Here is a 26,929-nt window from a genome sequence, read left to right on the forward strand (position 1 = left end):
CGACGAGGAATGGATGTGGAGCTGGAGCATATAAAGCCAAGTGGACCAGATTGCTTGCAGGTGTGTTTAATCAGTATTCTGGAGAGTGACAGTGGTGATGAGTGGCAGGAGTGGGTGTGTCTGTGGCAAAGCCTGGTGCAGGTGTAACAGCTACAAGCAGAATGAGATAAATACATCTCATTCAGGAGCAGACATTATTCCTCATCAGGAGGCAGGAGGGGGGGGAACTAAATGCCTTAACTCACGAGCAACAATGAGACATGAGGTCAAGACCAACTTTGTAACATAACATTTTACTAAAACACTTTACCACCGTCTGGAGAGTCAGAAAATGATCCTGCTTTGAGCTGAAAAATGTGATTGGCCCCATGGTTCCCATTGAGGTAAAGTCCTACCCCTGGCTGAGTGGATTTTACCGGTTACCATGGTTACATTTCTTGTTAGGTTTTAAGTGGTAACCTCACTTGGTTCTGGGTAAAAAATGGTTGAAGCTGAAATACATTCTTTTCATAATTTACCCTTCAGCTGCAGTTTTTCTCCTGGCCACTAGAGGTCTCATATTCTGCTTATCTGATTTTGCGACTTCTGGAATGTACAGAATAAATGTCACTGTGCCATCAAAACTGGTCACAAAGGCATTTTTTAAGTCAGAAAGTTTCATAGTGCTGCTGTAAGTCGCAACTTCAACAGCTGATGAGTAAAACCTCATTAAAGTTTGCCTCCACAAAAGCCAGAGAAACCATTCTGATTCCCAGGTCTTTATATCTTCCAAAGGGAAGATGTAAATGTTAAGTGATGGCTTTATGTACTTGTTTCTTTGATTGATAGGTTTATCAGCCAATCACATCCAGCTCGGTTGTCTCCTGTTTGTTTAACCATCCTCAGCTCCACCCAACAGACTGTTTATCCATGAATAACTTGAATATATTTAATTCAGGAGTCTGCAAATCCTGATGAGCCTCATCCTGAGTAAAGTCTGCATGCAGATGGAGCAGAAAACCTACAGGAAGCAAGAGGGAGGCATTCATGTGTTCAGCGCTTCACTCCTTCACCTCCCTGCTGTGTGTGTGTGTGTGTGTGTGAGTCATCGCACAGCTCAGGTTTAATTGACCAGCCTTGTTGCCATGCCAACAGGGGTGTGGCAGGAGCCTGCTGACCCACTTTGCCTGTAGCGTTGTCATGGCAACAGTAAGGCTCTGCGCGGGCTACAGTCACACTGATGCAAATTCTCCTTCTAACACACACAGCATCCATTTTGCTCGACACATTTTGGTCTGCTCTCTTTGTGCGTTTTCGTCTCAGTTTGCGGGAATGAAGATGCTCACGTCCACCGCGTTTGTCCTCAAACTGCGACGCAGTAACACAGGAACAAAGATGGCCGCTGTGCCTAGTAGGAAGGTCCCATTTTGCGCCTACTGACTCCATTTAATAAAATGTTGATCACAGCAGAGGATGCTGCTAATTTAGTCTGTTTGTGCAGATCTGTGAGTCCATTTGTGTTCATGTGGCTCCAACATTCACACACAGAGAAAGATTCAGATCTAAGGCAGATGGACGAGCAGCCAGAGGAGGGTTCGATGCTGTGATATAAATGGCTATGAGCCTGTGTGTGGTGGGGGAGGTTATGTATCATGATGCAACTAAATATTTTCATTATCTGTAAATATGTGCATGTGTCTGACTCTGCAGTTGTGTGTCTGACAGCAAATGTGTGTGTGTGTGTCCAGAATTTAAGCCATGCTATAATCCTCGTCATATTTCCATATTTGGGCTTTAAACGCAGGAAAGACCCAGTGACCTGGTAAAAAGTGGGACAGGCTGAACACAGGCAGCTACGTCTCTGGATGTGCGGCTGCTTTCTTTGTTCAGGAAGAGAGAAATATTTTCACACGGGACTGCAGCAAACGTCCACTCTGTCCTCCATTATATGAAATCACTGCAGGGTGGCTCCGCTTGTCCATCACCACCCAGTTCATGTCACGTTTATGATGTTTAAATAAACAGGGGGACAGATGGTGTTTTCTCCCAACAGCAACAGGGTTCTGATGTTCAACATTTAATTTTAATGTTTCATTTAAACATCTACAAAACTGATGGAAATTTCAAACATACCTAATGTTCTTTTTTTTATTTAATTTTCTAATTTAGTCATCTAATAATATTTATTTAAACTTTATTTAGTTTATTCTATTTGTTTTATTAATGGATTTTGTGTAATGTCTTCTTTAAAATTACATCATTTTAATTATTTTATTTTATTTATTAATATAAATAAAATACAAAAACCAGACAGTTATTATCAGAAAGCCATACATTCATATAATTTGAGTTTTGACTTTTCATGCCTGAAAAAGAGAGTAGGGAGAAGTTTTTAAAAGAATAATAAATAATAAAAAAATCATATAAATTACAAATATAATAAAAAAATATAATAAACTAAATGTTAAATATAAATAATAAAGAGAGACATTAAAAAAAATTTCTATTATCAAATATGTAGATTATTTCCATATTTTGATTCATTCTTGTTTTGTTCAGACTTTCCCATAAAACTGTCTGTCAGTGACAAAGTTGTTTGTATCTTGACCATTTAGACATTCGACCTTCAGTCTGATTAACTCTGCAATATTTAATATTTAAAAGTCTGTAAATGTGAATAATTTTTCATCAATGTCAGAATTGTTATTTAAAAATAAATGATTACAAAACAGCTCATTTACCCAAACAAGAAAAAAATATATATCATAGCTCAAATCTTTAGTTTAATATGACAATTAGATTAAATGATTTGACCATCTTATGTCCACGTCACTGCTTTGTTATAATAACGGATTATTTGTGAGAAAATGATTAAAAAAAAAAAAGAAGCTCAAATTCAAATGGTTTCTGTCATACAGATTACTGTAATCACTGCATGCCATAGTAACCTCTTCAATGACCCCGAGAATCTGTTTTCACCAAAAAACGTGACTGAAATGTTATGACATGGATTTATTTTATCACTGAAGTGAAATTCAGTTAAAATAGTTTCTGGTTGGGTCTGTTTCTGCAGCCAAGGATCGGATTACCAGACCCTGTAAAGGCCTGTTTTTCAATGAAGAGATCCATTACACCCCCTCCTGGAGGTGTTATGTGCACAAGAGGGCGAACACATGGAAGGCCTGTCGACCGGAGTAGCTGACCTTTACGCTGCCTCCTGCAGGTGCTATGTGCACAAGAGAGAGGTATATGTAAGGCCTGTTGTCCAGAGGAGCAGACCTTTACGCCACCTCCTACGGGTATTATAAGCATAAGAGGATGATGCTGCAGAAGGCCTGTTGTCAGGGTCCGAAACTAACAAGCGCCAGCCACCAAATGCTAAATTTACTGTTTGGCGAGTGAATCTCAGAGGGCTATCTGCTAAATGTTTTTCAATCTTCCTTTTGGTGGATTTCTTCTTAAAGTTTCTCTGCTGTCTGCATGTATGAACGACGTGCACTGACATAAACACTTGCACGTGACACGAGAATGCGCTGCACTGTTTCAGTTCTGTTTACTGTTTAGCGCAGGCTAATGAAGTAGGTAAATATGTGGAGATTTTTAGCAGGAACCGGCCAGCTTTCCAAAAGAAAACATGGTGAACTGGAGGATAAATCAGCAGCTTACAGCCCCAACCAGAAAGTTCAGTGAAAAGTGATGGTTTGGATATAGCGAAGTCTTCTGTCTGCTTCACGGCCCTGTTCCGCTTGCTTCTCACACGTCGACTGTAGGCGGTAACACACCTGCGTGTGCCGACTGTAGGCGGTAACACACCTGCGTGTGCCGACTGTAGGCAGTAACACACCTGCGCGTGCCGACTGTAGGGGGTAACACACCTGGTGTGCCGACTGTAGGCTGTAACACACCTGCCCGTGCCGACTGTAGGCAGTAACACACCTGCGCGTGCCGACTGTAGGGGGTAACACACCTGGTGTGCCGACTGTAGGCTGTAACACACCTGCCCGTGCCGACTGTAGGCAGTAACACACCTGCACGTGCCGACTGTAGGGGGTAACACACCTGCCTACCAACAATAAAATAAAAAGCAAATATCAGGGAGTATGATCCCATCAAAGCTGTAATGCTGTGGCACAAGGACTGTTAGGAACAGGAGGCCAGACTTTCCGGACTGTGTAAAAGCACCAGGAGTAGAGAAGGAGGAGTCTGATCAGGTATTTGTTCATGAATTCAGACATTAAGACTTTATCAAATAAAACCACTTTTCTTGTTGCCTTTGTTTAATGTTGCTGTGACTTCCACTTTTAGTTTGGATACAACACAACTTAGTATTATAGAAAATAACGTGTGTAGAGGTATGTGTGTGTAAAATAATTGAATAATTTGGCCAGTAAAAAATATGTTTGGCCGGTTGATTTTTTCATCTACCGGCCAACTTGGCTGGTGAGTCAAAAAGTTAATTTCAGACACTGCCTGTCGTCCAGAGGAACGGATCATTACCGTGCCTCCTGCAGGTATTATGTGCACAAGAGCGATACATGGAAGGCCTATCGCCAGTCAAGCTGACCTTTCCGCCATCTGCTGAATGTGTTATGTGCACAAGAGAGTGATACATGGACCTGTCATTCAAAGGAGTTGACCCTTACACTGTTTCCTGCAGGTGTTGCATGCACAAGAGAGTGATCAGATGGAAAGCCTGTCTTTCTGAGGAACTGACCTTTACACCACCTCCTACAGGCATTGGATGTACACAACGAATCACATGGAAGGCTTATGATCCAGTAGAGAGGACCTTTACGCTGCCTCCTGCAGGTGTCATGTCCAGAAAGGGCGATACCTTTACGCAACCTCCTGTAAGTGTTATGTGTATAAGATGTCGATCACATGGAAGGCTTCAGAGGAACATACCTTAATGCCGCCTCCTGCAAGTGTTATGTGCACAAGAGAACCATCACGTGGAAGACGTGGAAGTTGTCCAGAGGTACAGATCTTTACGCCACCTCACGCAGGTGTTATGTACACAAGAGAGCGATACATGGAAGGCCTGTAGACCAGAGGAGCTGACTTTCATGCTTCCCTGTGCAGGCACTGGATGTACAAGAGGGTGACCACATAGAAGGCCTGTCATCCAGAGAAGCTGATCTTTACACAACCTCCTGGAGGTTTTATGTGCAAAATAGGGTGATCACATGAAAGGCCAGTGGTCCAGAGAAAAGAACCTTTACATTGCCTACTGCAGGTGTTATGTGCACAAGAAGGTGATCGCATGGAAAGCCTGTCCTCCAGAGTAGCAGACCTTTACACCACCTCCTGGAGGTTTTATGTGCACAAGAGGGCAATCTCACAAATGGCCTGTGGTCCAGAGGAACAGACTTTTACGCCACCCCTTGCAGGCGTTGGGTGTACAAGAAGGTGATGACATGGAAGGCCTGTCATCCAGAGGAGCTGACCTTTATGCCACCTCCTGGAGGCTTTATGTGCACAAGACGGCGATAACATGAAAGGCCTGTGGTCCAGGGAAAAGAACCTTTACGCCGCCTCCTACAGGTGTTATGTGCACAAAAGGGTGATCGCGTGGAAAGCCTGTCCTCCAGAGGAGAAGAATTTTATGCCACCTCCTGCTTAGGTGCACAAGAAGGCACTTACATGGGGCCAGTTGTTCAAACGTAATCCTATCGGATCTCGGTTATTGGATTGGATCAAATCTTGAAAATGGGCTGTTCAAAAGGGAAATCTGGAAATTGGCTTGGATCACATAATCCAGTCCTGGTTGTTCTTCAAATAAAACCCTCAGTTTGGGTTGTTCAAAACTTTAGTGTAGAATCCGGATAACTTTGATCCAAAAGAAAGGATTATAAGCAGAGGGTAGAAATACAGGGCGGATTTCAGGAAGAACATGCGGTACAACCTAACAGCTGATCAAATAATAGAACTTTTTATTTGGTGCATGTGCTTATATTTGTATTTTGCATCCAACTTGTTAAACCGTTACAGTGATAAAGTGGTTAAATAGGCACACGCTACCTATTAAGCCTTTCAGCATAGTGAAGCAAAAATAAAAACATGACATTATCATGTCCTCATGAAATAAACCTCCAAACAAATCCAATAACAAATAAAATTTTCAATTGTCCTGTTATTTATCACTGCAAAAATCAATCAATAAATCAATCAATCAATCAATCCATCCATCCATCATTAAATCAATCAATCAATCAAAAAGAACCTGTCAAAAAAAAAGACATTTCTAATGATTGCATCCCTCCCTACACGTCCTGTCTGTCCCTCATTCTGACAGAATGCTGGAGGTTGGGCCAGTACCTCCACACAGGGCTCAGGTGTGTCAACGACATTGTCACAGAGAGGGACAGTCCACCTGGTCGCAATGTTATGCAGGACAACACATGCACGTATTACGTTACATGCTCCCTGTGGTTCCACCCACAAATAATTAAGGCATGCAAACTGTCTTTTCAGAGCACCAATAACTGCTTAATTGCACATTTCAATCTGCTATGAGCAGCTTTGAAATGCGTCTGAGCTGGTGTGGCCACTGCAAGAAAGGGTGTCATCAGCCATGGTAGGAGTGGACAGGTGCTGTCCCCTAATATGATGCCATCCAGTCGGTTGGTTTGGAGCTCTCTGTACAAGGCGCTCTTCCTCAGGAAACAAGCATCATGAACAGACCCCGGCCATTTCACCAACCAGTTTGTGATGGTGAGGTCAGCTGCGCCCACAAGTTGGATGTTGATGCTGTGCCTCCCCCCCTCAGATGAAGAACCCTGAACAGTCTTTAATCTGGTAACATGTGGACATGGAGCCTTTTTTCTTCAAGACTTTTTCACACTATCCACAATACGTGATCTGCTGTCCCCAAAAAAATGGGGATAAAAATTTTTGAACAACCGGCCCATGCAGCTCATTAAAGATCTGAACGGGAACTGATTTGGTTCTAGCCGACAAATCAGATCTCCAAACCTGAGATACTAGAACTCATCTCATTCCTGACCTAGAGAGGACACTCTGTCCTTTTCCAGCTGAGGACCATGGTTCCTTACGATGAAGCTTTTAACCATTTTCACACCTTTAAAGTTCAAAGTCTGTCTTTGTTCCATTTGATCCAGCCAGTTCTGGTTTCACGCTGTGCTTTACACGAACACATCATTCAACTTGAGAACGCACCCTGATGACTTACATCACCACATATATGATCTGGGTCACTCTGAACCTGAAGCTGGTAGGTTTGGAGTCAGTGTGTTGGCAGGTGGCCCCTCAAAATTTAAATGTCTGAAGAAAAAGTCCACAAGTCCACCTTGTTCCCACTTTGTCATCTCTACCAGCAGAACACCATGTGAGTGTGAAAACCAGTCTGCTGGTTCTGGAACCAGTCCACCTCTCGCCCAGTGGATGAAAGTTAAGGATGCATCAGACAGAGCTAAAGGATGGATGGATGATGAATTTATATCTTATATAAGAAATAAAATTGTGTTTGTAAACAATTTGATTTTAGATTGTAGTTTTAGATCAAAATTCTCTCCACAAGTTTATCTAATAAAATATATTTTTACAGTTTAAAGGACATAAATCTGATGCTTGTATTATGACAGCTAATTTTAATTTATATTTTAACATATGAGCTTGATATGCTGAACATTTTTCACTCTTTTACTTCCTGTTGGTTGCATTGGGCGCATTCACACTGGTGCTGTTTGGTCTGATAACTCTGGACTACTTCAGCTCTCGCTTGGTATTGAAATGAGTTTTTGTTTTTTTGTTTTTTTTTAAACAAATATAACATAAATAAAACAAGAGAATATTAAATAAATCACAATGATTATGATGACTTATATTTCGTTCCTGATTTCCTTTCTGATCATAGCTCGGTTGGGTTCCCTTCCAGTGTAAAATCACACGAAGCAGACAGGAAGTGATGTAGCTCAACATGGTGGATATGTGGCTGCCTCTGTTGCTCCTTATACTGGGCAGATTCTGGTAAAAACCAGATCAAGTTTGAACAATGTAAGACCAGAAACCAGGCTGCAGAAAGCTATTGTTGCTCTGCTGTGAACATTTTCTGTCTGGGCCAAATAAATGAGCTGGATTTTCTTTGTCTTTCTTCTTGGTCTGCGGTTGTTTCAGGGAGTTTCGCCCACTATGATCACATGTGTAAGTGCATGATATTGTCTAGGTGGTTTGGTCTGTTTGAGTAAGGTTCAGTGTGTAAAAGTAAACCTAACCAAAGGAAGATGCAAACTTTTTTGGAATACCCCGACCAATAAAAACGAGTCCCCTGGACGTTAAACACATCATCTCTTTTTCTTTATCCTTGTTCCTTTTGCTGGTCGCACGTTAGCTAAACAGCTCAACACTGCCCCCTGCTGTTTCCAGTGGTACTGCTGTGTTTTCTACATCGGCAATGCATCTGTAAGCTCCAAGAAAAATGACCAAAATATGCACGTAAAGGAGCAGAAGAGGAGAGGAAGGCCGCGTATCCTTCTTTGACGTAGAGCATAAATCGGCCTTCAGGCTCCAGCATTATGAACAACTTGTTTAGGTTTAGGAAAACGCTGCTGCATAAATATCCCCCTTTTCTGGTCTAACAGGTGATACACTCACCTCCAACACTTACGACAGGACTTCTGTCAGACCCAGAAACCGACCCTTCTTCTGAAATACCTGATTTTTGTACATTAAAGCTACTGATATGGTGGTGCTGGTCTACAGAAACCAGGCTGCAGAAATTTATTGTTGCTCGGCTGCTTACACAGTTTTCGTTCCTGGCCAGTCAGTGTGCTGAATATTGGGGGCGGCGTGGCTCAGCAAGGTAGAGCGGTTGTCTTGTAACCCAAGGGTTGCTGGTTCGATCCTCGGCCAAGTTGAGTTCATGTCGAGGTGTCCTTGGGCAAGACACTGAACCCCTAATTGCTCCTGATGGGTCGTGGTTGAGCGCCTTGCATGGCAGCTTCCTCCATCAGTGTGTGAATGTGTGTGTGAATGTGATGTATGATGTAAAGTGCTTTCGGTATCGTTCCAGGTACGGTAAAGTGCTATATAAATACGGACCATTTACCATTACCATATTCTTCTTCTCTAGCACACACTTGTTTAGTGTGTGCTATGGGGAATATCACCCCTAACAAACAGATGCTGTAACTGCACAGCGTTGATGTGACATTTTTCATGATTCCCCGCCAATTAAAGCAAATACCTGGTGTGGATGCATCCACTGATGGTGTTGAAGTCGCAACAGGAAGTGTGTTTAAAGATGCTGCAATGGTTATTTGACATGAAGACATCTCCTTCAGCAGAATATGAATCAGTGAGGAACGACGAGTCCCAAATGTTTGTTTCTCACTGAGCCTTGCTGCTTCATTAGGCAGCAATTTGGACATGACTGTCCAGCCTGATTGTCTAATACACCAACACAGCCACTGTGTTTGTCTGTGTGGATCGCTGTGTCTAAACGCTGAGTGGATTACTGAGCTCTGTCACACAAATACAGAGAGAGACACACAAAGTGGCCTGAAGATGCACTCAGGAGTCAAAGTCTAATAGAAAATGACAAGTTCAGCTTCTCTGCAGCATCAAGACGGAGATGTAATTAAACCACAAGTAAATGAACACAGGACGGAATCAAACCTGTGCAGGTGAAGTATCTGACAAGTTTTTCATGTTTAAAATCTAAAGCAGAATAAAAGGAGGTCATTTTCTATATCTTCTGCACACAGAGCAAAAGGCAGCGGCCTTGGCTCGCATGATTCTTCCAGCTGCCAATCAAATTGTGTGTTCATCCATAAACGTCTCCTTTTCTCTCCATCCCTGCCGCCATCGCTCAGTGAGATGGAAACACTGACACTTTCTCCAGCTGAAACCAGCACATTAACAGCTCCCCATTCACCTGCAAGACGATCCAGGTGCCACAGGAGGAATGAATGAAACACAGTAGAGTGAGCGATCGATACACCGGCATACAGAGACTCCTACACGTTCATCATCCTCGTCCAGAACACCCTACAGCCCCAACAGCGGCTCAGCAGAAACACAAGAGAGCGGCCATTTTTAGATTGTTTTTTCTTTGCAAATGTAAAAATTTTTCAAATTTTCAGAGGTGATCAATACAGGAGAAAAATAGAAGACCTGAACCATGAAAGAGGACATGGTGGAAAGGTTGGGTTCTGCTCACATTTACCTGGTATGGACGTGTGTGTGTGTGTGTGTGTGTGTGTGTGTGTGTGTGTGTGTGTGTGTGTGTGTGTGTGTGTGTGTGTGTGTGTGTGTGTGTGTGGGCATTTTTTAATTGCATCTCTGGAACTAGAAACTCAGTGGAGTGAAAACTGACTCCATCACATGCAGTCTCTGGACGCAGACTCTGCTGAGCCTCCCTCACTGTGAACCAGGGACGTCATGGTTACAGAGTCACTCAGTATCATCATTACCCGCCAAGCGGAGGTCGTGATTCAGCGGCGTTAGTTTGTATCTCAAGAAGTTATGGACAGATTTTAATTACATTTTCAGGAAACCTCATAAATGGAATAAAGGAACAAGTGGTTAGTTTTTGGGGAGATTCGGACCACCGTCTGGATCCAGGAACGCTTTAAAGGATTCGTCACTACGTGGAAATAAAGATCATTTTACCATTAACTCTCTGAGTGCTTCAAGTTTTTCATGATTTTACGATTATCAAAATTAAACTTGCTCAACACTAAATGTGTAAAATCACATAAACACTTCTTATAGGTCTTTATGGTTTAATTAGAGCTGTCAGGGTTCATTTAACAGTTAAACACTGGAATTAAAGCACTTTTTTGTTATTGCATTTGATGCTTTATATTAAGATATAGATGCTTTGTCACAGTGGTGAACAGAATTCACCAAAAACTACTTTATCCTCCTTATTTATGCAGATTCTGATATTTTCCAGCCTTACATTAGATCCGGCGTTCCCACCTTATTTTCCCCGGAGACCCCCTTCATGTAAATGCTAAAAAGCCGTGGACCCTCTGCCCCACCCGGTGCTGAAACCATGCTTGGTTTTATGTTTTCATTAGTGAGATTGTACCATGATACTGTGTTCTGGCTGAGTCCTTCAATAAAGCCAAAGTTCAACATATAGACTTACTTTGTTCTTAAATAGAGACAGAGGCCCTGATTTACCAAACAAACGTGGAAACTAGCGCGTCTGATTGCAGGAACGATCTTACGACTGGATCCACGTGTGATTTCTGAAACGTTGGTATCTGACCGATCCAGCGTTCCAATGATCGGGCCTTGATCGAAGCAGCGGCTGAAATCTGTCTTCATTTACATGTTATGCCCTTTTTATTGGTGGTCCGGAGGCCACGCCCAGTGAGGTCAAACCACGGAGAGGAGGCGTTCTGCCACATAAAGAAACTTTTGGGAGGTGGAGATGGAAAGCCTCGCCTGTGAGGTGGAACAGAACACAGAGGTGCTGTTTGACAGCCTAAAAACCAGAGTCAGAGGCGTCACGGAGGCCGTTCATAGCCTCGCCGTCATTGGTCCACCTCTGGCTGAGGTAGGAATAAAATTCTTAATAAGTAGCCTCTAAATGCCCATGATTGATTGTTTTTAAGGTGGATAACAGCCCATGCCTGGTAGGTGAAACAATTCTTTACTTTGTGCACTTGAAAGTAAACGACGCCAAAAGATCAATGAAACATTAAATCAGAGAAAGAACTTTTTCAAACCGCTGAACGTCTGTGTTTACCTGCATTAGCTTAGCATTGTTCTGTTATATGAAGCCACTTTTTACAGCCTCCAGACGAGAAACTGCAGCTTCCAGCATTTCCACCTGCCGAGTAGAGAACTGCACGTTTACTGCTCAGCATGGGAGACATGAGCCTGATTAAACAGAGCAGTTCTACAGCTTTAAGGTCTGGACTACTTGTTAGAAAAGACGGATTGGCTCCCGTCTCCTCTGTAAAGCCCCAATGGAGGTGGTGCTGGACCCTGTTCCCTGGTCTTCCTCCTCTGGCTGGACCCGGTTCCCTGGACGTCCTCCTCTGGCTGGACCCGGTTCCCTGGTCTTCCTCCTCTGGCTGGACCCGGTTCCCTGGGCTTCCTCCTCTGGCTGGACCCGGTTCCCTGGGCTTCCTCCTCTGGCTTCACCGGGGCATCAGAAGACCCTGTTAGCCAGAGTAGGTGTGCAGGACTGCACAGGACAGGATTATGTTGCAGACTTTCTCCAGTCCAGCAGCAACCTGAAGCAGCCTCCACTGTGCATGTGCGCTTGCATGTTGCCAGCGAGGTGATGAGATGCTTCCAGAGTGACTACAGGTGTGAGTCTGTTAGCAAACAGATTTCTGCCTGCATTCATCTTTGTTTCTGTTAAATCTGAGCTGCTCTGTCATGTCTGGGCTTCGGCTGGTCGTCGGATTTATTTTCTCAAATCATTTTAAGTGCGTCTGTGACGCTCCAAGCATCAGTAAGATTTTTATTTTATTTGTTTTGGGAATCCATTTTAATGCCATTTTCTTGCAAATATGTTCATTCTGAGTCCGGAACATGTGGCTGCTGAGACGGCCTCTTCAACGCTGATCCACACGGACGACCTCAGAGCTCAGTGAGATGCGATCGTATCCTACACTCACGTACAGATCGATACATCCCAAACCCGGCATGGAAATGGTCGTGCACACAGATTTCATTGTACGTTATTTTGATAAACAAGGGCTGATGTGTGGACATTAATCATGATGGCTCTGAATGGTCTGGGACCCCGGGTTGGGAGCCTCTGATTTGGAGGATGTTGCATCTGATATATCACATGACATATTGAAGAATCTTTATGCTTAATTAATCCCTACCATAAACCTGGATTTAGTCTGAATATAAACCTTTTAGTTGCATAATTAGTCCAGAACTTTCCATCAATGTGCAGCAAAGGTTTAGGGTTAGCAAAGATAAGGGAACATGTTTGTCTAGGAGGGAGGCGTGTCCGGAGTCCTGGGTTCATCCAGTCTGACACAGATTTAGTTTCCTAACAAACACTTTCCTCCAGATTCACTGAGCCACACCACCAGCTGAGCAAAGACTGCAAAGGCTCATGGGAAATGCATTCATCAGGAATTTAGCCTTTAACGATTGCTAACCTGTGAAATCCCGTTATTTGCTTTACTGCCTGTGTTACGTGTTGTTGGGATGTTCTGGTCTGTCTGAATGTTAAAGTTGGAACCACGGTGGTAACGGAGGACGGTGCGGGGAGAGACCCACCACCTCTAGCTGGAGCGATGTGATGCTCCGGGCAAGAAATAAGCCTGGAAATAAACTTAATTCAATTTCTTGTCACCAGTTGAAGCAAACTGTTTGATTTGGTTGAATAAGTCCACATTTCCAGCCTGAGAAAGCAGCAGGCGTGTAATGTGGAAGGACAGATGCTTCCATTTGTGGATTATCAGATGTTTACATGGTCGTTTCTGCTAAGACGTCCATGTCCTTCAAACAGCTGCTGCAGCTAAGAGACAGAAAACATCTACAGAACACCGACAGGAAGACAAACTGTAAACATAGAGGGCTTTTTATTCACAGACCTTATTGTTTTATACGCCGACTTCAAGCTACAATTAACTGAATTAGAGAAGATCTTGGATCAGTGTCTGGTCTGAAGTCCAGCTCTTAACTTTTTAAAGTCTGGACCAGGAAACAGGAAAAATCTTCCTTTGCATTTTTTTCTTTTCCTTTGGACAACAAACAACAAGAATCAATGTTTTTTATGAAGTGGTTGAGAGAACAGTTAATAACGTTGTAATTATCTCATATGCAGCTACAGCGACTTGATGCAGCCGGTCCAGGTTCAGATCCGGAGCTGGAGCCTGAAAGATCCGAAGCTGGAGCCTGAAAGATCCGGAGCTGGAGCCTGAAAGATCCGAAGCTGGAGCCTGAAAAATCCGAAGCTGGAGCCTGAAAGATCCGAAGCTGGAGCCTGAAAGATCCGGAGCTGGAGCCTGAAAGATCCAGAGCTGGAGCCTGAAAGATCCAGAGCTGGAGCCTGAAAGATCCGAAGCTGGAGCCTGAAAAATCCGAAGCTGGAGCCTGAAAGATCCAGAGCTGGAGCCTGAAAAATCCGAAGCTGGAGCCTGAAAGGTCCGAAGCTGGAGCCTGAAAGATCCGGAGCTGGAGCCTGAAAGATCCAGAGCTGGAGCCTGAAAGATCCGAAGCTGGAGCCTGAAAAATCCGAAGCTGGAGCCTGAAAGATCCGGAGCTGGAGCCTGAAAGATCCGGAGCTGGAGCCTGAAAGATCCAGAGCTGGAGCCTGAAAGATCCGAAGCTGGAGCCTGAAAAATCCGAAGCTGGAGCCTGAAAGATCCGGAGCTGGAGCCTGAAAGATCCGGAGCTGGAGCCTGAAAGATCCAGAGCTGGAGCCTGAAAGATCCGGAGCTGGAGCCTGAAAGATCCGGAGCTGGAGCCTGAAAGATCCAGAGCTGGAGCCTGAAAGATCCGAAGCTGGAGCCTGAAAGATCCGGAGCTGGAGCCTGAAAGATCCGGAGCTGGAGCCTGAACAGATGCATCACGATTCAAAGGAACGATTAACAGATGGGTGGATGGATGGAGAAATAAGTCAAATCTCAAGCGTTTCCTCAAACTTCTCTCAAAACAAAACCTCTACTTGCTTCTCCTCATCACCTCTGTGTGTGTGTGTGTGTGTGTGTGTGTGTGTGTGTGTGTGTGTGTGTGTGTGTGTGTGTGTTTATTTATTTGTTTATTTATTAGGATCTTCATTAGCTTCCTGGGCTCTTAGCAACAATAATAAAAAAGATACATTAATAAATACAACACAAAAAATAATAAAACAGAAACCGTGTACAACACACGTTAATCAACAGCTGAGTCGACCAACCACCAATAAAAGGTTCAAAGATCCATTTAGCACTTTAAAAACAAAGTAAAAACAGAAGCTTCATAACAGCAAACAAAAACACGAAAATCAACCAAACAGCAAAAAATACAAAGATCAGCATGAAACAATAAACCACAGCACATAAAGATCAACCAACAATCACCCAATTAATATAAAAGAGTGTTTTTAAGTTACTTTTTAAAAGTGTGTGTGTGTGTGTGTGTGTGTGTGTGTGTGTGTGTGTGTGTGTGTGTGTGTGTGTGTGTGTGTGCATAGACATAGACTAAATATTTAGACATGTTTTCTGGATCTCATACTAAAATTAATGCAAAATTCTGCCATTTCCAGAAGAAGCAAACCCTCCCATCAAACTGGAACGAGAGGAAACCTGCAGGTAGTCGTCGGTGATCAGTGTGCAAACAGCAAACCTATAAACACAAACACACAACGGAGACGCTTCAGCCATAAATCTTCTGGCTTTGCTCCAGTTTCAGGCCCATAAAGACGATCGTTGCCACGGCAGCGTCACCGGAGGAGGGACCTCTGAATTCAGCAGGATTCATGAGAGATGAGGCTGGAAAGGAGCGGCCTTGCTCTGCGCTCCTGTGGTGGTGTACATGCAGAACCTGGACCACTCCTTCCTCCAGCTCGGAGACAGACTGTGGTGATGATGTCATCCTCAGACTGAGGCTGGAGCGACTCCATGAAATGCAGAAAACGGGCGAAGCTGCCAGGACTCGGTGGCAGCAGCGTCGTTGGTGTTTCACAGAGAGGGAGGATTTGGATGTGGATGCAGTAAACACACGCGTACCGAGCCGACTGGAACGCAAACATGACTGCAGGCTGATATGTGGATGTGAGAGCAGCATCATGGGTAACGGTTTGAGCCGGAGCTGACCTCCTCCTCCTCCTCCTCCTCGCAGTGTTCAGCCATCTGCTCCATGTGTGAAGGTGAGACGCTGCAGAACTCAAGCAGGTCTCAGGTCTCGTGTCAGTGGACTGTTATAAAATTATCTTCAGAGAGACAAAAACATGCTCCTCTGCTGGTATCTGTGTCCTCCCTCCCTCCCTCTGTTGGCCTGCAAAGCCAATTTGTATCGACTTATTCCTCCACCATTAAGTTCCTTTCCATTAGTGGCCATAATAATGAAATGGACATCAGGCAAAGTCCACTATCAGTTACAGGACTGCTGTTAGTTCTCACTCATCTGCAATAAATCAAAAATGGATTCATTAAAAACATTTCAGGCAGCTGATGACGGTTGTTTATGTAGAACAACTCCAGCTGAAGACAGAAACCAGACCCAGACCAGTTTATCTGAAACCTCATTTCTCAGCACAACCAAGCAGCTGGATGAAAACAAAACTCCGTCCTGCAGATCAAACATCAAGCCAGCAGACCTCAGCAGCTTTCTGCTGGATCCACCTGCTGCAGCTTTGCTTGCTGCCGGGACCAGAGAGCAGAGGCGGGGCCGGAGAACCGAATCCTTCACACACTGGATTACAGAAACTGCTTCGTTACTTTCACTGAAGAACACAAGTTTAAAGCAGTCGTGTGGAGAACAGAAAGTTCATCTGAGTAACCGACAACGAAGAACGTCGGCCGAGTCACTGACCCTTCATTTATACCGGTAGAGAGACCAGTAACCAGCATATGTCAGTGGGAGGAAGCCGGAGAGAAGCCACGCATACACGGGGAAAACACGCAAACTCCACACAGAAAGGCCACGCCCCCCAGCCGAGGCTCCAACCAGCGACCTTCTTGCTGTGAGGCAGCTATGCTGACCACCACACCACCGTGCACACTCCACCGTGCACACACCACCGTGCACACACCACCGTGCACACTCCACCATGCACACACCACCGTGCACACTCCACCATGCACACACCACCGTATACACACCACCGTGCACACACCACCATGCACACACCACCATGCACACACCACCTTGCACACACCACCGTGCACACTCCACCGTGCACACACCACCGTGCACACACCACCGTACACACACCACCGTGCACACTCCACCGTGCACACACCACCTTGCACACACCACCATGCACACACCACCGTGCACACACCACCGTGCACACACCACCGTACACACACCACCGTGCACACACCACCGTGCACACACCACCGTACACACACCACCGTGCACACACCACCGTGCACACACCACCGTACACACACCACCGTACACACACCACCGTACACACACCACCGTGCACACACCACCGTGCACACACCACCGTACACACACCACCGTACACACACCACCGTACACACACCATTGTGCACACACCACCGTGCACACACCACCGTACACACACCACCGTACACACACCATCGTGCACACACCACCGTGCACACACCACCGTACACACACCACCGTATACACACCACCATGCACACACCACCGTGCACACTCCACCGTGCACACACCACCGTACACACACCACCGTACACACACCATCGTGCACACACCACCGTGCACACACCACCGTACAGACTGAAAACAACAAGAAATCAAAAATCAGGGAGAAATTTAAAGTAAAAAAACCTGAAATTTCCACTTGATGCCGAAGTTGAAAAACTTACTGAACGAAGTTTGTGGAGGTTCGAGAACCGCAGCAAGAAACTCTGCTGAAGGAGGTCCAGGTACCTCAGAGGGACCCACAAAGCTTCAGAAAGGTCTGATAAATTAAATTCTGCTTATTTAATTTTATTTAGTTTGATTTCATTTTGTTTCATGTTTTCTATTTATTTTGTTTAATCAAAATAAATTTAATTAAATTTAGTGTAATTTAATTTATTTTGATCAAATTTTTATTTAAATTTTATTTAATTTTACGGTGTTTTATTGTATTTTATTTATTTAAATTTGATTTTTTTATTTTATGCTGTTTGGTCCATCTATCGGTTCGTCTTCCTCCAGTCATCTGAGGTCAGGTCACATGCAGCAGATTAGGTTTTCCACTCGTCTCTTTTCATTTTATAATTTTCTACTTCATCTTGGGGGTTCCGGCGGCATTCCCGGGCTGTAACAGACAGGGTATCCCTCCTGGTCCCACCCTGGAACTCTCTCTCAGGTGGGCACATCTGTAAAACCTGAAGGGAAGAAACCCAGGAAGCATCCTAAAGTCAGATTCCTGAACCACCGCTGGTTCGGCTTCTCATCCACCCAGCATGGCTGGATTTATTACAGATATTTCTTTAACAGACAAGTTTTTTTCTTCGACTTTCCCTGAAAAGCCCAGCTATGTTGGAGCAGATCTGCTGGGAAGTTTTAGTCAGTCTGAGCCAGAAGTTGCTTATTTTATTAGATTTGTCTTTCCAAACTGTAAAATACCTCATTAAGCTTAAAATCTGTCACCGACTGAAAGCAACAACCACCTGTAGACCAGCCAGTTCATTTGCTCTACAAACGTGAACAACAAGCCCCGCCCCCTCCATTTCCAATAACAGATTATTTCGTTTTTATTCAGACTATAAAAAGTTGCTCCGATCATCTTTGTTTATTTTTACTCTAATAGAAATTGAATTAAACTCAAATAAAACTTTTAGAATGAAAACGTTTTGCTGGTAATAACGAGTTAACGTGTCCATATTTCTGCCTTTAATGTTATATAATCATCACTGTAATGCTGAGGAAATTTAACTTTAACGTCTTCGTCTATTCTCTGGTCTCGGACGTGTTCTTGTTTTATCAGCTGCAGCACGTTCTTCTGACATGAGGATGGACTCCATCAGCGCAGCCAATGGGCATGAAGACCAGCAGACTCAGGTGAGACAGCCAGGTGCTGATTTCAGGCTGCAGAAACCGTCCCAGCTTTAACTGAAGCAGCAGCGCAGTGCAGAAGCAGAGGATCCTGCCACGTTTGTTTTTACCTGATTAACCTCAAAACACCTACAAATCAGGGACAAACCACTTATTTATTTTTATTTGATTTGATTTATTCTGTTTTTTTCTTTATTTATTAATTGTTATTCCATTTAATATTTAATTGTACTTCATTTTTTTCTTGTTTTTTCCAGATTTTGTTCTTGTATTTATTTTGTTTTTATATAATAGTAAATAACTTCAGACGTTAAGGGGTTAACAAATGGAGCTCAGCTGGTTATTAAATGTAGGAATTATTAAAACTTCAGACACCTGAACCCACAGATCTGACGGAGCAAAGACGAGTCCCTGCACCAACTCCACGTTTCTTCCCTGATTTCCATTTCCCTCCATCTCCCCTCACCTGTCCTGCCTGATTCCCTCACACACCTGAGTTCTGTCAGCACTGGTTTTTAAACTGGGAGAACAGGAGGGCGAGGTTGGCGAGAACGAAAGCCAAGCAGGAGAGAAAGAGAAGAAGATGGAGAGTTCTGCTCCTGCATTCAGGATGGAAAGCAGTTAAATGGACGAACAGAAGGAGAGGGGGGGACGCCTGAAAGAAGAAAAGTGGCTGAAATGAAAAATCATGTTTCATGTCTCCCCATTCAGCTCCCTGATTGGCTGGAACAGGTTTCTTCCAGAAAGAACACACAAATGTGCCAATCACACAGCAGAAGACAATGCCTTCATGCTGTAACCATAGAAACAGTCTTAATAAACATTAATACGTGATATTTTTAATAACTGATGATTTTCCATCAAAGATGTTTATTCTGGTTTCAAACTGCGGAAAAAAACTCTGATTTATATGAAAAGGTGCGATGAAGAAGACGGACACGCCCATTTACAGCCCAACAACAACAACGACCATCATCATCATCATTATTATTATTATTATCCTGGAAGGATGCTTAAATCATCAAAATGCCATCTGGTAAAACCATCAGGAAGTCAGAGATTAAATCCAATTTACAGGTAATCTGGACGGAAAGATAGAAGAAGGGAAGGGGGATAAATGGAGGGAACGGGCAGTCTGAGATGGAGGAGAGATGGAGATGAGTCAAACAGAAAGAGGAGGAATTTTCCAGACAGGATTTTCGGACTGCGCCCGTCTGTTTTCTGAGATGGGCAAAATAAGGGAGAGGGCTTTGATTGAGAGAAACGAGGGAAATGGAGGGAAATGAGAGGGAGGGACGCAGACGGCAAAGAAAAGGGGGAGATGTTCAGAGAGCGAGGGAGAGAGGAGAGGAAAAGGCGTTCAGACAAGCGTGAAGCGTCAACAATGGAGGCTAACAAAGAAAATCCCAATGGAAGCATCAATCACTGCCCCACTTACCCCCTCCCTCTGATTTTTACTCTTTATTTCAAGGTTTTACCCCACACTCCCTCCTCTCTGTCATCCTCTTCTCCCCCATTCCTCCCCCACAGCCACTCCCACCTCCTCCATCCATCCATCCATCCATCCATCTGCCCGTCCATCTGTCCATTCAGCCTCCAAAACAACTCGACCCTCCAGTGTCTGTCATCTCCTCTCATCTTTTACCCAAACAATCTGCTTCTTTAAGCATCCCTTCATGGAGCACGGGGAAAAGCTTCTCCTGCTCCGGAGCTGCTATCAGGACCAGATATTAACATCCACAGCCTGTTTCTTCATTTCTGCTCCCAACAAGCACAAAGAAAATGTTTTCTGCAGCTACATGAAGCAAATATTCATGTTCAGTGTCAGAAACGAACGTTTTCTGCAGGGCACGAAACGCCGTCTGCTTCTCTGCCCACCGCACACAAAGAAATCCCATGACAGGCAGAGGGATGGAGCAGCAGAACAATGGCAAGCAGGAGCAGCTGATGGAAGATAAAATGTCCACGTTACTGGTCGCTCCTACCTTTCTGGCTCTGCGATTCATCCATGTTTTCCTCCATTGTGGCAGGTTACAGTTCCTTTGTCTGGGTTTCGTGTGAAGCTGTGTAAAGCCTCTTGCTAGCTCTCAGCACAGTGTGCGTGTGTGTGTGTGGGAGGCGGTGTGTGTGTGTGAGTGTTGTTTCCCTCCCTGCAGATGATGGAGGATCAGGGAAGTCCCTGTTTCAGCGCTGCGCTCTCTCTCCTCCCCACTGATGGGATGTGGGCTTCTCCAGCATCACACCTGTCCGTCATGTCCTCCAAGACCACTCGCTCACAGAAACGGCAAAAATATCCAGAAATTTTTATCATGGGGAGCAGATTTATTATTATTTTTATTATTATTATTATTATGGTTGTTATTAGAAAATGATTTGTTCATTACAGAGGAAGTTTTAAATCGCCACGTAGTTCCTGTCTGATCAAACAATATGAGTAAATTGTGTTTGAAAGACACCAAACGGAACCAATGAGGAAGCTCATAGTTGGTGATGCAAAGTGGATTAGAGAGAAAGCAGCAACAAATAACAAACCTGAAGCATGTGGGAGACGACAGCTCTGAGGCTTTAACTAACTGAGGTCGGAGAGGCAGAATTCCAAAATTTAGGAGAGTTTCTGGATGTGGTCGAGGCAGCAGAGGTGGAAAATGTAGCTCTGAAACATCTGTGGGAGCAGCAGAGTGCTAGAAATATCCATGATGATGCTAGGTGGGTTTAAAACATGAGGAAAAGCATCACAGGTGGATCAGTAAGTTTGATGAGACAACTGGGTATTTAGTAAACAAAGATTTGATCAGAGATGGTCACAAGTTCTTTGTTACAAGTCCAAGTCAAGTCTCAAGTCCGTTTTAGTTGTACTATCTGTCATCTGGTCTGCTTAGAAGATGCATTATAATAAAAAATATTCATCTTCACAGAATTTACCTTTTCAATAAGTGAAAGTGGTAGAATTAACTATCATTTAAGATCTTCTTCGCACCTTAAAAGAAGAAAAGTGAAGTTATTAGAAAATAATGTACAAAAGGATTTCATGGTGGCGTGGCGTGGCGTGGCGTGGCGTGGCGTGGCGTGGCGTGGCGTGGCATGGCATGGCATGGCATGGCATGGCATGGCATGGCATGGCATGGCATGGCATGGCATGGCATGGCATGGCATGGCATGGCATGGCATGGCATGGCATGGCATGGCGGTTAGCACTGCAGCCTCACAGCAAGAAGGTCGCCGGTTCAAACCTTGAGGTGGCCTTTCTGTGTGGAGTTTGCATGTTCTCCTCGTGTATGCGTGGGCTCTCCGGCTTCCTCCCACAGTCCAAAGACATGCATGACTCTAAATTCTCCATAGGAGTGTGTGTGAATGGTTGTTTGCCCCCTATGTGTTGGCCCTGCAATGAACTGGTGACCTGTCTAGGGTGTACCTGCCTCTCACCTGTTAATGCTGGGATAGGCACCAGCTTACCCTTAAAAGAGTCCAAAGTTTGAATGGCAGATCTGGAAAATGCTATGGTGATAATAATGATGGTAAATATTCACTTTTTTTCCAATTTTACCCCGACAATGTTCCAAATTCTTCCAAAACTTTAAGTACCTCAGGTACGGTCACATGAGGATTTATAATGTAGAAAAGCAGATCATCTGCGTAAACGGAAACTGTGTGCGTCTTGCCACCACGTGTAATACCTCGGTTTTGGGGGTTGTTTCTCAGAGCTATAGCAAGTGGATCTGTAGCGAGAACAAAAAGCAGCAGACTCAGAGGGGCTCCCTGTTTTGTTCCTCTAAGGAGAGGAAAATAGAAGATATATTATTTGTGTGTACCGAGGCAACTGGAACCAGCGTTACATTTTACAGTCTATCTCTTCTACCATCATCGGTGTCTCAGGAGCGGTAGTGCGTAGCTCTGTGGGGTAAACTGTGATGGATAGCTGACCCTTCAGGTGATTTACGGAAGTTTTCCAGGCATTTCTATCTCGTCCAAAAGGACTACAATCTGATTTTGTCGCATGGTGTTGAGACAGTTATCTTGATCTCAATGTGACAAAAACTAAAGAAATTACCATTGACCTTCAAAGCATGAAGTCAGTATCAGTGCAGAAAAGGTTAAAATTGTGGATACCGATCTATAGTTAGGCACAATATTGGATTCTAATCAAAAAATAAAAACACAGAGGCTACAGCAAAAACAAAGGCCAACATCGTATCTACCTGCTATTCTTTTAATGTATCTAAATCAATTTTATGCATCTTTTATCTTTCTTTCTTGAGATGTTGGTTTTAATGAATTCAAATTAAATCACTTTATTTGTCCCCATGTAACGGGTTATCCCTGAGGACCTGGACATTTAACCACACACACACAGAGAAAGAGATTTAAACAAGACATGGTTTATTGAAACCGGGGAATGCAGGGGGAGAATCCAAATGGTGTCCAACAGAGAGAGGCAGCAGGGTCCTGAACGCTGTGTGACACAGAATCCTGAAAAGGCTCCAGACATCAACACAGTGGAGATCCACAATCCAGAGGCGTAGTAATCAGGCAGGCAAGGGTCGTACACAAAGAGGCAAGACACGGACTACTTAACAGAGATGGGCAGAGCTCAGTGATCATTCCAAAACTTGGGTCGAAATCCAGACAGGAAAAGTCTGACATGGAATCAGGCACAAGGAAATCCAAGGGACGCAGCAGGGTTGATAACAGGTATCTAGAAACAAGAAAAGACACTGGATATCAACAAGGTGAGTTATGCTGACCAGGTAAGCAGAAACAGGAGAGGGTTTAATTCTATTCTATTCTATTCTACAGTCATTTAGCAGACGCTTTTATCCAAAGCGACTTACATTTGAGAGTAAGAACAACACAAGCATGAATTCAAACAAGATGGGACGTCATAATTAAGTGGTAGTCAGACCGCTTTTGAGTCCAGTTGGACCCATGTGCTGTCATGTAGTGCTAGTGCAGTGCATAGAATTGTTTTTTTTTTTTTTTTTTTTTTTTTTTTTTTTTGATTTTTGGTTTAAGTAGGACCGGAGCAGGTGAAGATGGTGCGTGATCGTGGAAGCTCAGTTGGAGCAGATGAGCTTGATGAGGAAGTGGAGGTTCCTGCAGAGCAGTGATCACGACACCCCAAGCGGCAATTTTAAAAAGACATAACAGTAGTTTAATAAATACGTTACAATACATCAAGGCAACAAACACAGATAGCAGACAGCATTCACAGTGTGGTACTAAAAAGACATGAGGGTGATGAAAGTGCTTCAGTTATTTAGGAGGCGTCCTTGAAAGTCCTGCATGCCAGGTCTACAGTTTGATGGTGAAGCTGTAAGAGGTCTTATCAACTCCTCAATAACTTTTGAACAGACCATGAGCTCACTGAGCAGACGTTCCTGTTCTTAATGTGATAGAAAAGTACAGCAAGTGAAAGACAAGGACATTACGTTGTCAATAAAAGCATAACAGAATGTGGTGAGAACGTCCTTGTTCACCCCAAAGGATTTCAGTTTCCTAAGAAGGTACTGTCTGATGGCACTTCTTTAGGATCTCCTCTGTGTTAGAGTAAACCTCATTAGGTTGTTGATAATAGTTCCCAGGTATCTGTATTCCTCTACAATTACCACTGCCTCCGCCAGTTCTTTCTGTTTGGGACAAAAGGTCACAATCATCTCCTTACTTATGCTGAGCTGGAGGCAGGAGCTTTCACTCCAGTCCACAGTACTGTAGAGCCGAGCCATGGTGGTGTGTGTGTGTGATCAGCAAAATCAACTACGTTACATCTGGCTGGTGGATCTGCAGTCATCTGTAAAAAGGATGTAAACAAGACGAGAAAGGACACAGCCATGGGAAGAGCCAGTGGAGGTAGAAAGGGTGTCAGACAAGATGTTGTTCTCCGGCACCCTTTGCGTCCTGTGGGTGAAGTCAGATATCCAGAGGGTGAGTTGGTACACAAACTGCAACGGGTCCATCACTGGGTTGGTTAGCTTGATAACCCTTAATAATTCTCTCCATTGGCTTCATAACCAGAGAGGTGAGTCACAGGTCTGAGGTCTTTCAGGACCTTAGTGGTACCCTTTTTTGGGATGGGAATCGGTGTAGAGTGTTTCTGCACAACTGGGACTGCTGGTCAGAGACCCCTGGAACAGATGATGGAACACACCTCCCACCTGCTCAGCACAGATGTTGTCTGGTCCTGGAGATGTTCTCATTTTCGTCCTTTGAAGGCTCTCACCACGTCTGCTGTGCTGATGGAGATGGCAGGACTGAGCGTGGAGATGATGGATTTTAGCTGGACACTGTTGTCTTTTTAGATTAGATTAGATTAGATTAGACTTTATTAATCTCACAGTGAAGAAATTCACTCCTTACAGCAGCTCTTTTTACAGAATAAAGTGCAGAAAGCAGATAGAATAAGATGAACATGCATCACAACAAAAAGGTGCAATATAAATTATTTACAAGAAAACAAGTCTAAGAAAAACAAAAAAGAAATATGTAGCATTATAAATATAAAATATATATATATATATACGCATATATATAATTGACAGTGCAATTCAAACCTGGTAAAGTGTTAAGATCATTCAGGAAAGAAGTGAAACTGATGCCTCCAGCCTGGATGAGTTCACAGCAGCCATGTTCTTCAGACCCTGCCAAGCTATGTGGAGGCTTCCCTCTGTAAAGACTGCTCCACTTTGTTTTTATTTCAGCTAGCTTGAGCTCCCGATTGACCTCCTCCTTCTGTACGCTGACACTGTCTCAACTTGCTCACTGATGTTGGGGGACGAGGATGCGAGAATATTCCAGTCTGTGCTTTCAAAGCGTTGTCAGTGAATGACAGAAACAGCTTGTCCAGCATTGTCAAGTGTGAGAATCATGGATGTGCACACGTCTCTGTGGAGCAGGCAGATGCTCCAGTCACTCATATCATGTCCTTAAAGAGAGGTTTGTATGGGGGTATTTTTCTATCTTTAATCAACAGCGTAATTGTTTGCTTTGATTTCTGGTTTTCACGCTCAAATATCATCTTGTTCTCTCTCTCAAAACTCAGCTCTCACACTCAGAAAGTCCCTCTTCCTTTCAAATATATTGTTCTTCCTTTCAAAACTCTGCTCACACTTGGTCTCTTTCCCTCACACTCACACACTTTCTCTGGGGTGCGCTTGTTTTACTTCACACAGTGACTCCACACTCGTAGCCCAGATTTAGTTTGAACATAAACGTTTTAGTAGTGACTAATTATTTTATCTTTTTATATAAAAGTGTCTCATTAATAAAACAAATTAGTTGTTTCTAATAGTTTTCTGCATTGTGCAGCGTAATAATAATGATCAGCCAAGAAAACATTTCTGCTCAGAGGGGGCGGGGCTATTTTCAAAACTCAACATATCTGGACCAAATTTGTCAAATAATAGTGAATATATTGATTTACACTTTTCCAAATAATAAAGAGAACACATAATCATTGGCATGTAGCTGAAAGTCAGTCACACTCAGAAGTGTGACATTGGGAAGAAAACTGATAGTGAATTAATTTTACCTGCTGTTGTACAAAAGGAACAGACAACAGATGGAAATGAGGCATTTAGCAAGACAAACCCTGTAAAGGAGTGGTCCTGCAGGTCCTCTCTGGTTGGCTTTACTCAAGTTAGCATGTAGCCAGCATCTGGAGGGAACATGAAGCGTGCCTGCAACCCACAGAAGCTGCTCAGGTAGTGCAGCTCATCCAGGATGGAACATCGATGCTGCTGGTATGAAGGTTTGCAGAGTCTCCTAGCGACCAGATGCTGCTGCGATGGGACCTGGTTCCTTCTGATGCAGGACAGTGCTCGGCCTCATGTGGCTGGAGTAAGTCGGTTCCTGCATGATGAAGGCTTCGATGCTATGGACCGGCCTGCATGTTCTCCAGACCTGAACCCAGTCCAGCACCTCTGGGACATCATGTCTCGTTCCAGCCACTGCTTCCACGTCCACCACAGACTGATCAGGGGTTGCTGATGCCCTGATCCAGGTCTGGGAGGAGATCCATCCGGAGAACATCTGTGGGCTCATCAGGAGCTCAGGGAGTGCACACAGGAAGGTGGAGGCCACGCCCATTACTGAACCACCTTCTGAATAGTCTGGAGGAATTTCCACAGAAGTTGGGTCAGACTGGGATCTGAATCCAGACCTCCATGGGTTCATGATTCTCATTTCCATTCATCCTTCTGTTATTCTGTTCTCAACATGTTCCACCGTGTGATGAATAGAGGTTCTCACCTCTCACTCCATTAATCAGGATCTAAGACGCTTTAGGTCTTCCCTTTATTTTACCCTCCTTAAATTTGAT

The 26,929-nt window shown here is 44.0% G+C and overlaps 1 protein-coding gene across 1 annotated transcript in view; it reads right to left on the bottom strand.

The window, feature by feature from the left end:
- The window catches only part of LOC121638505 (neuronal membrane glycoprotein M6-a-like), a 43,622-nt gene extending 22,837 nt beyond the window's left edge, over nucleotides 1-20,785 (bottom strand). The window contains exon 1 of the mRNA XM_041983348.1: nucleotides 20,604-20,785. Coding sequence (XP_041839282.1) covers nucleotides 20,604-20,640 — 37 coding nt within the window. The 5' untranslated portion in view covers nucleotides 20,641-20,785. The remainder of the gene's footprint in view (nucleotides 1-20,603) is intronic.
- Between the last annotated feature and the right edge of the window lie 6,144 nt (nucleotides 20,786-26,929).

Source organism: Melanotaenia boesemani, chromosome 4, assembly GCF_017639745.1.
Source record: "Melanotaenia boesemani isolate fMelBoe1 chromosome 4, fMelBoe1.pri, whole genome shotgun sequence".
Lineage (NCBI taxonomy): Eukaryota > Metazoa > Chordata > Actinopteri > Atheriniformes > Melanotaeniidae > Melanotaenia > Melanotaenia boesemani.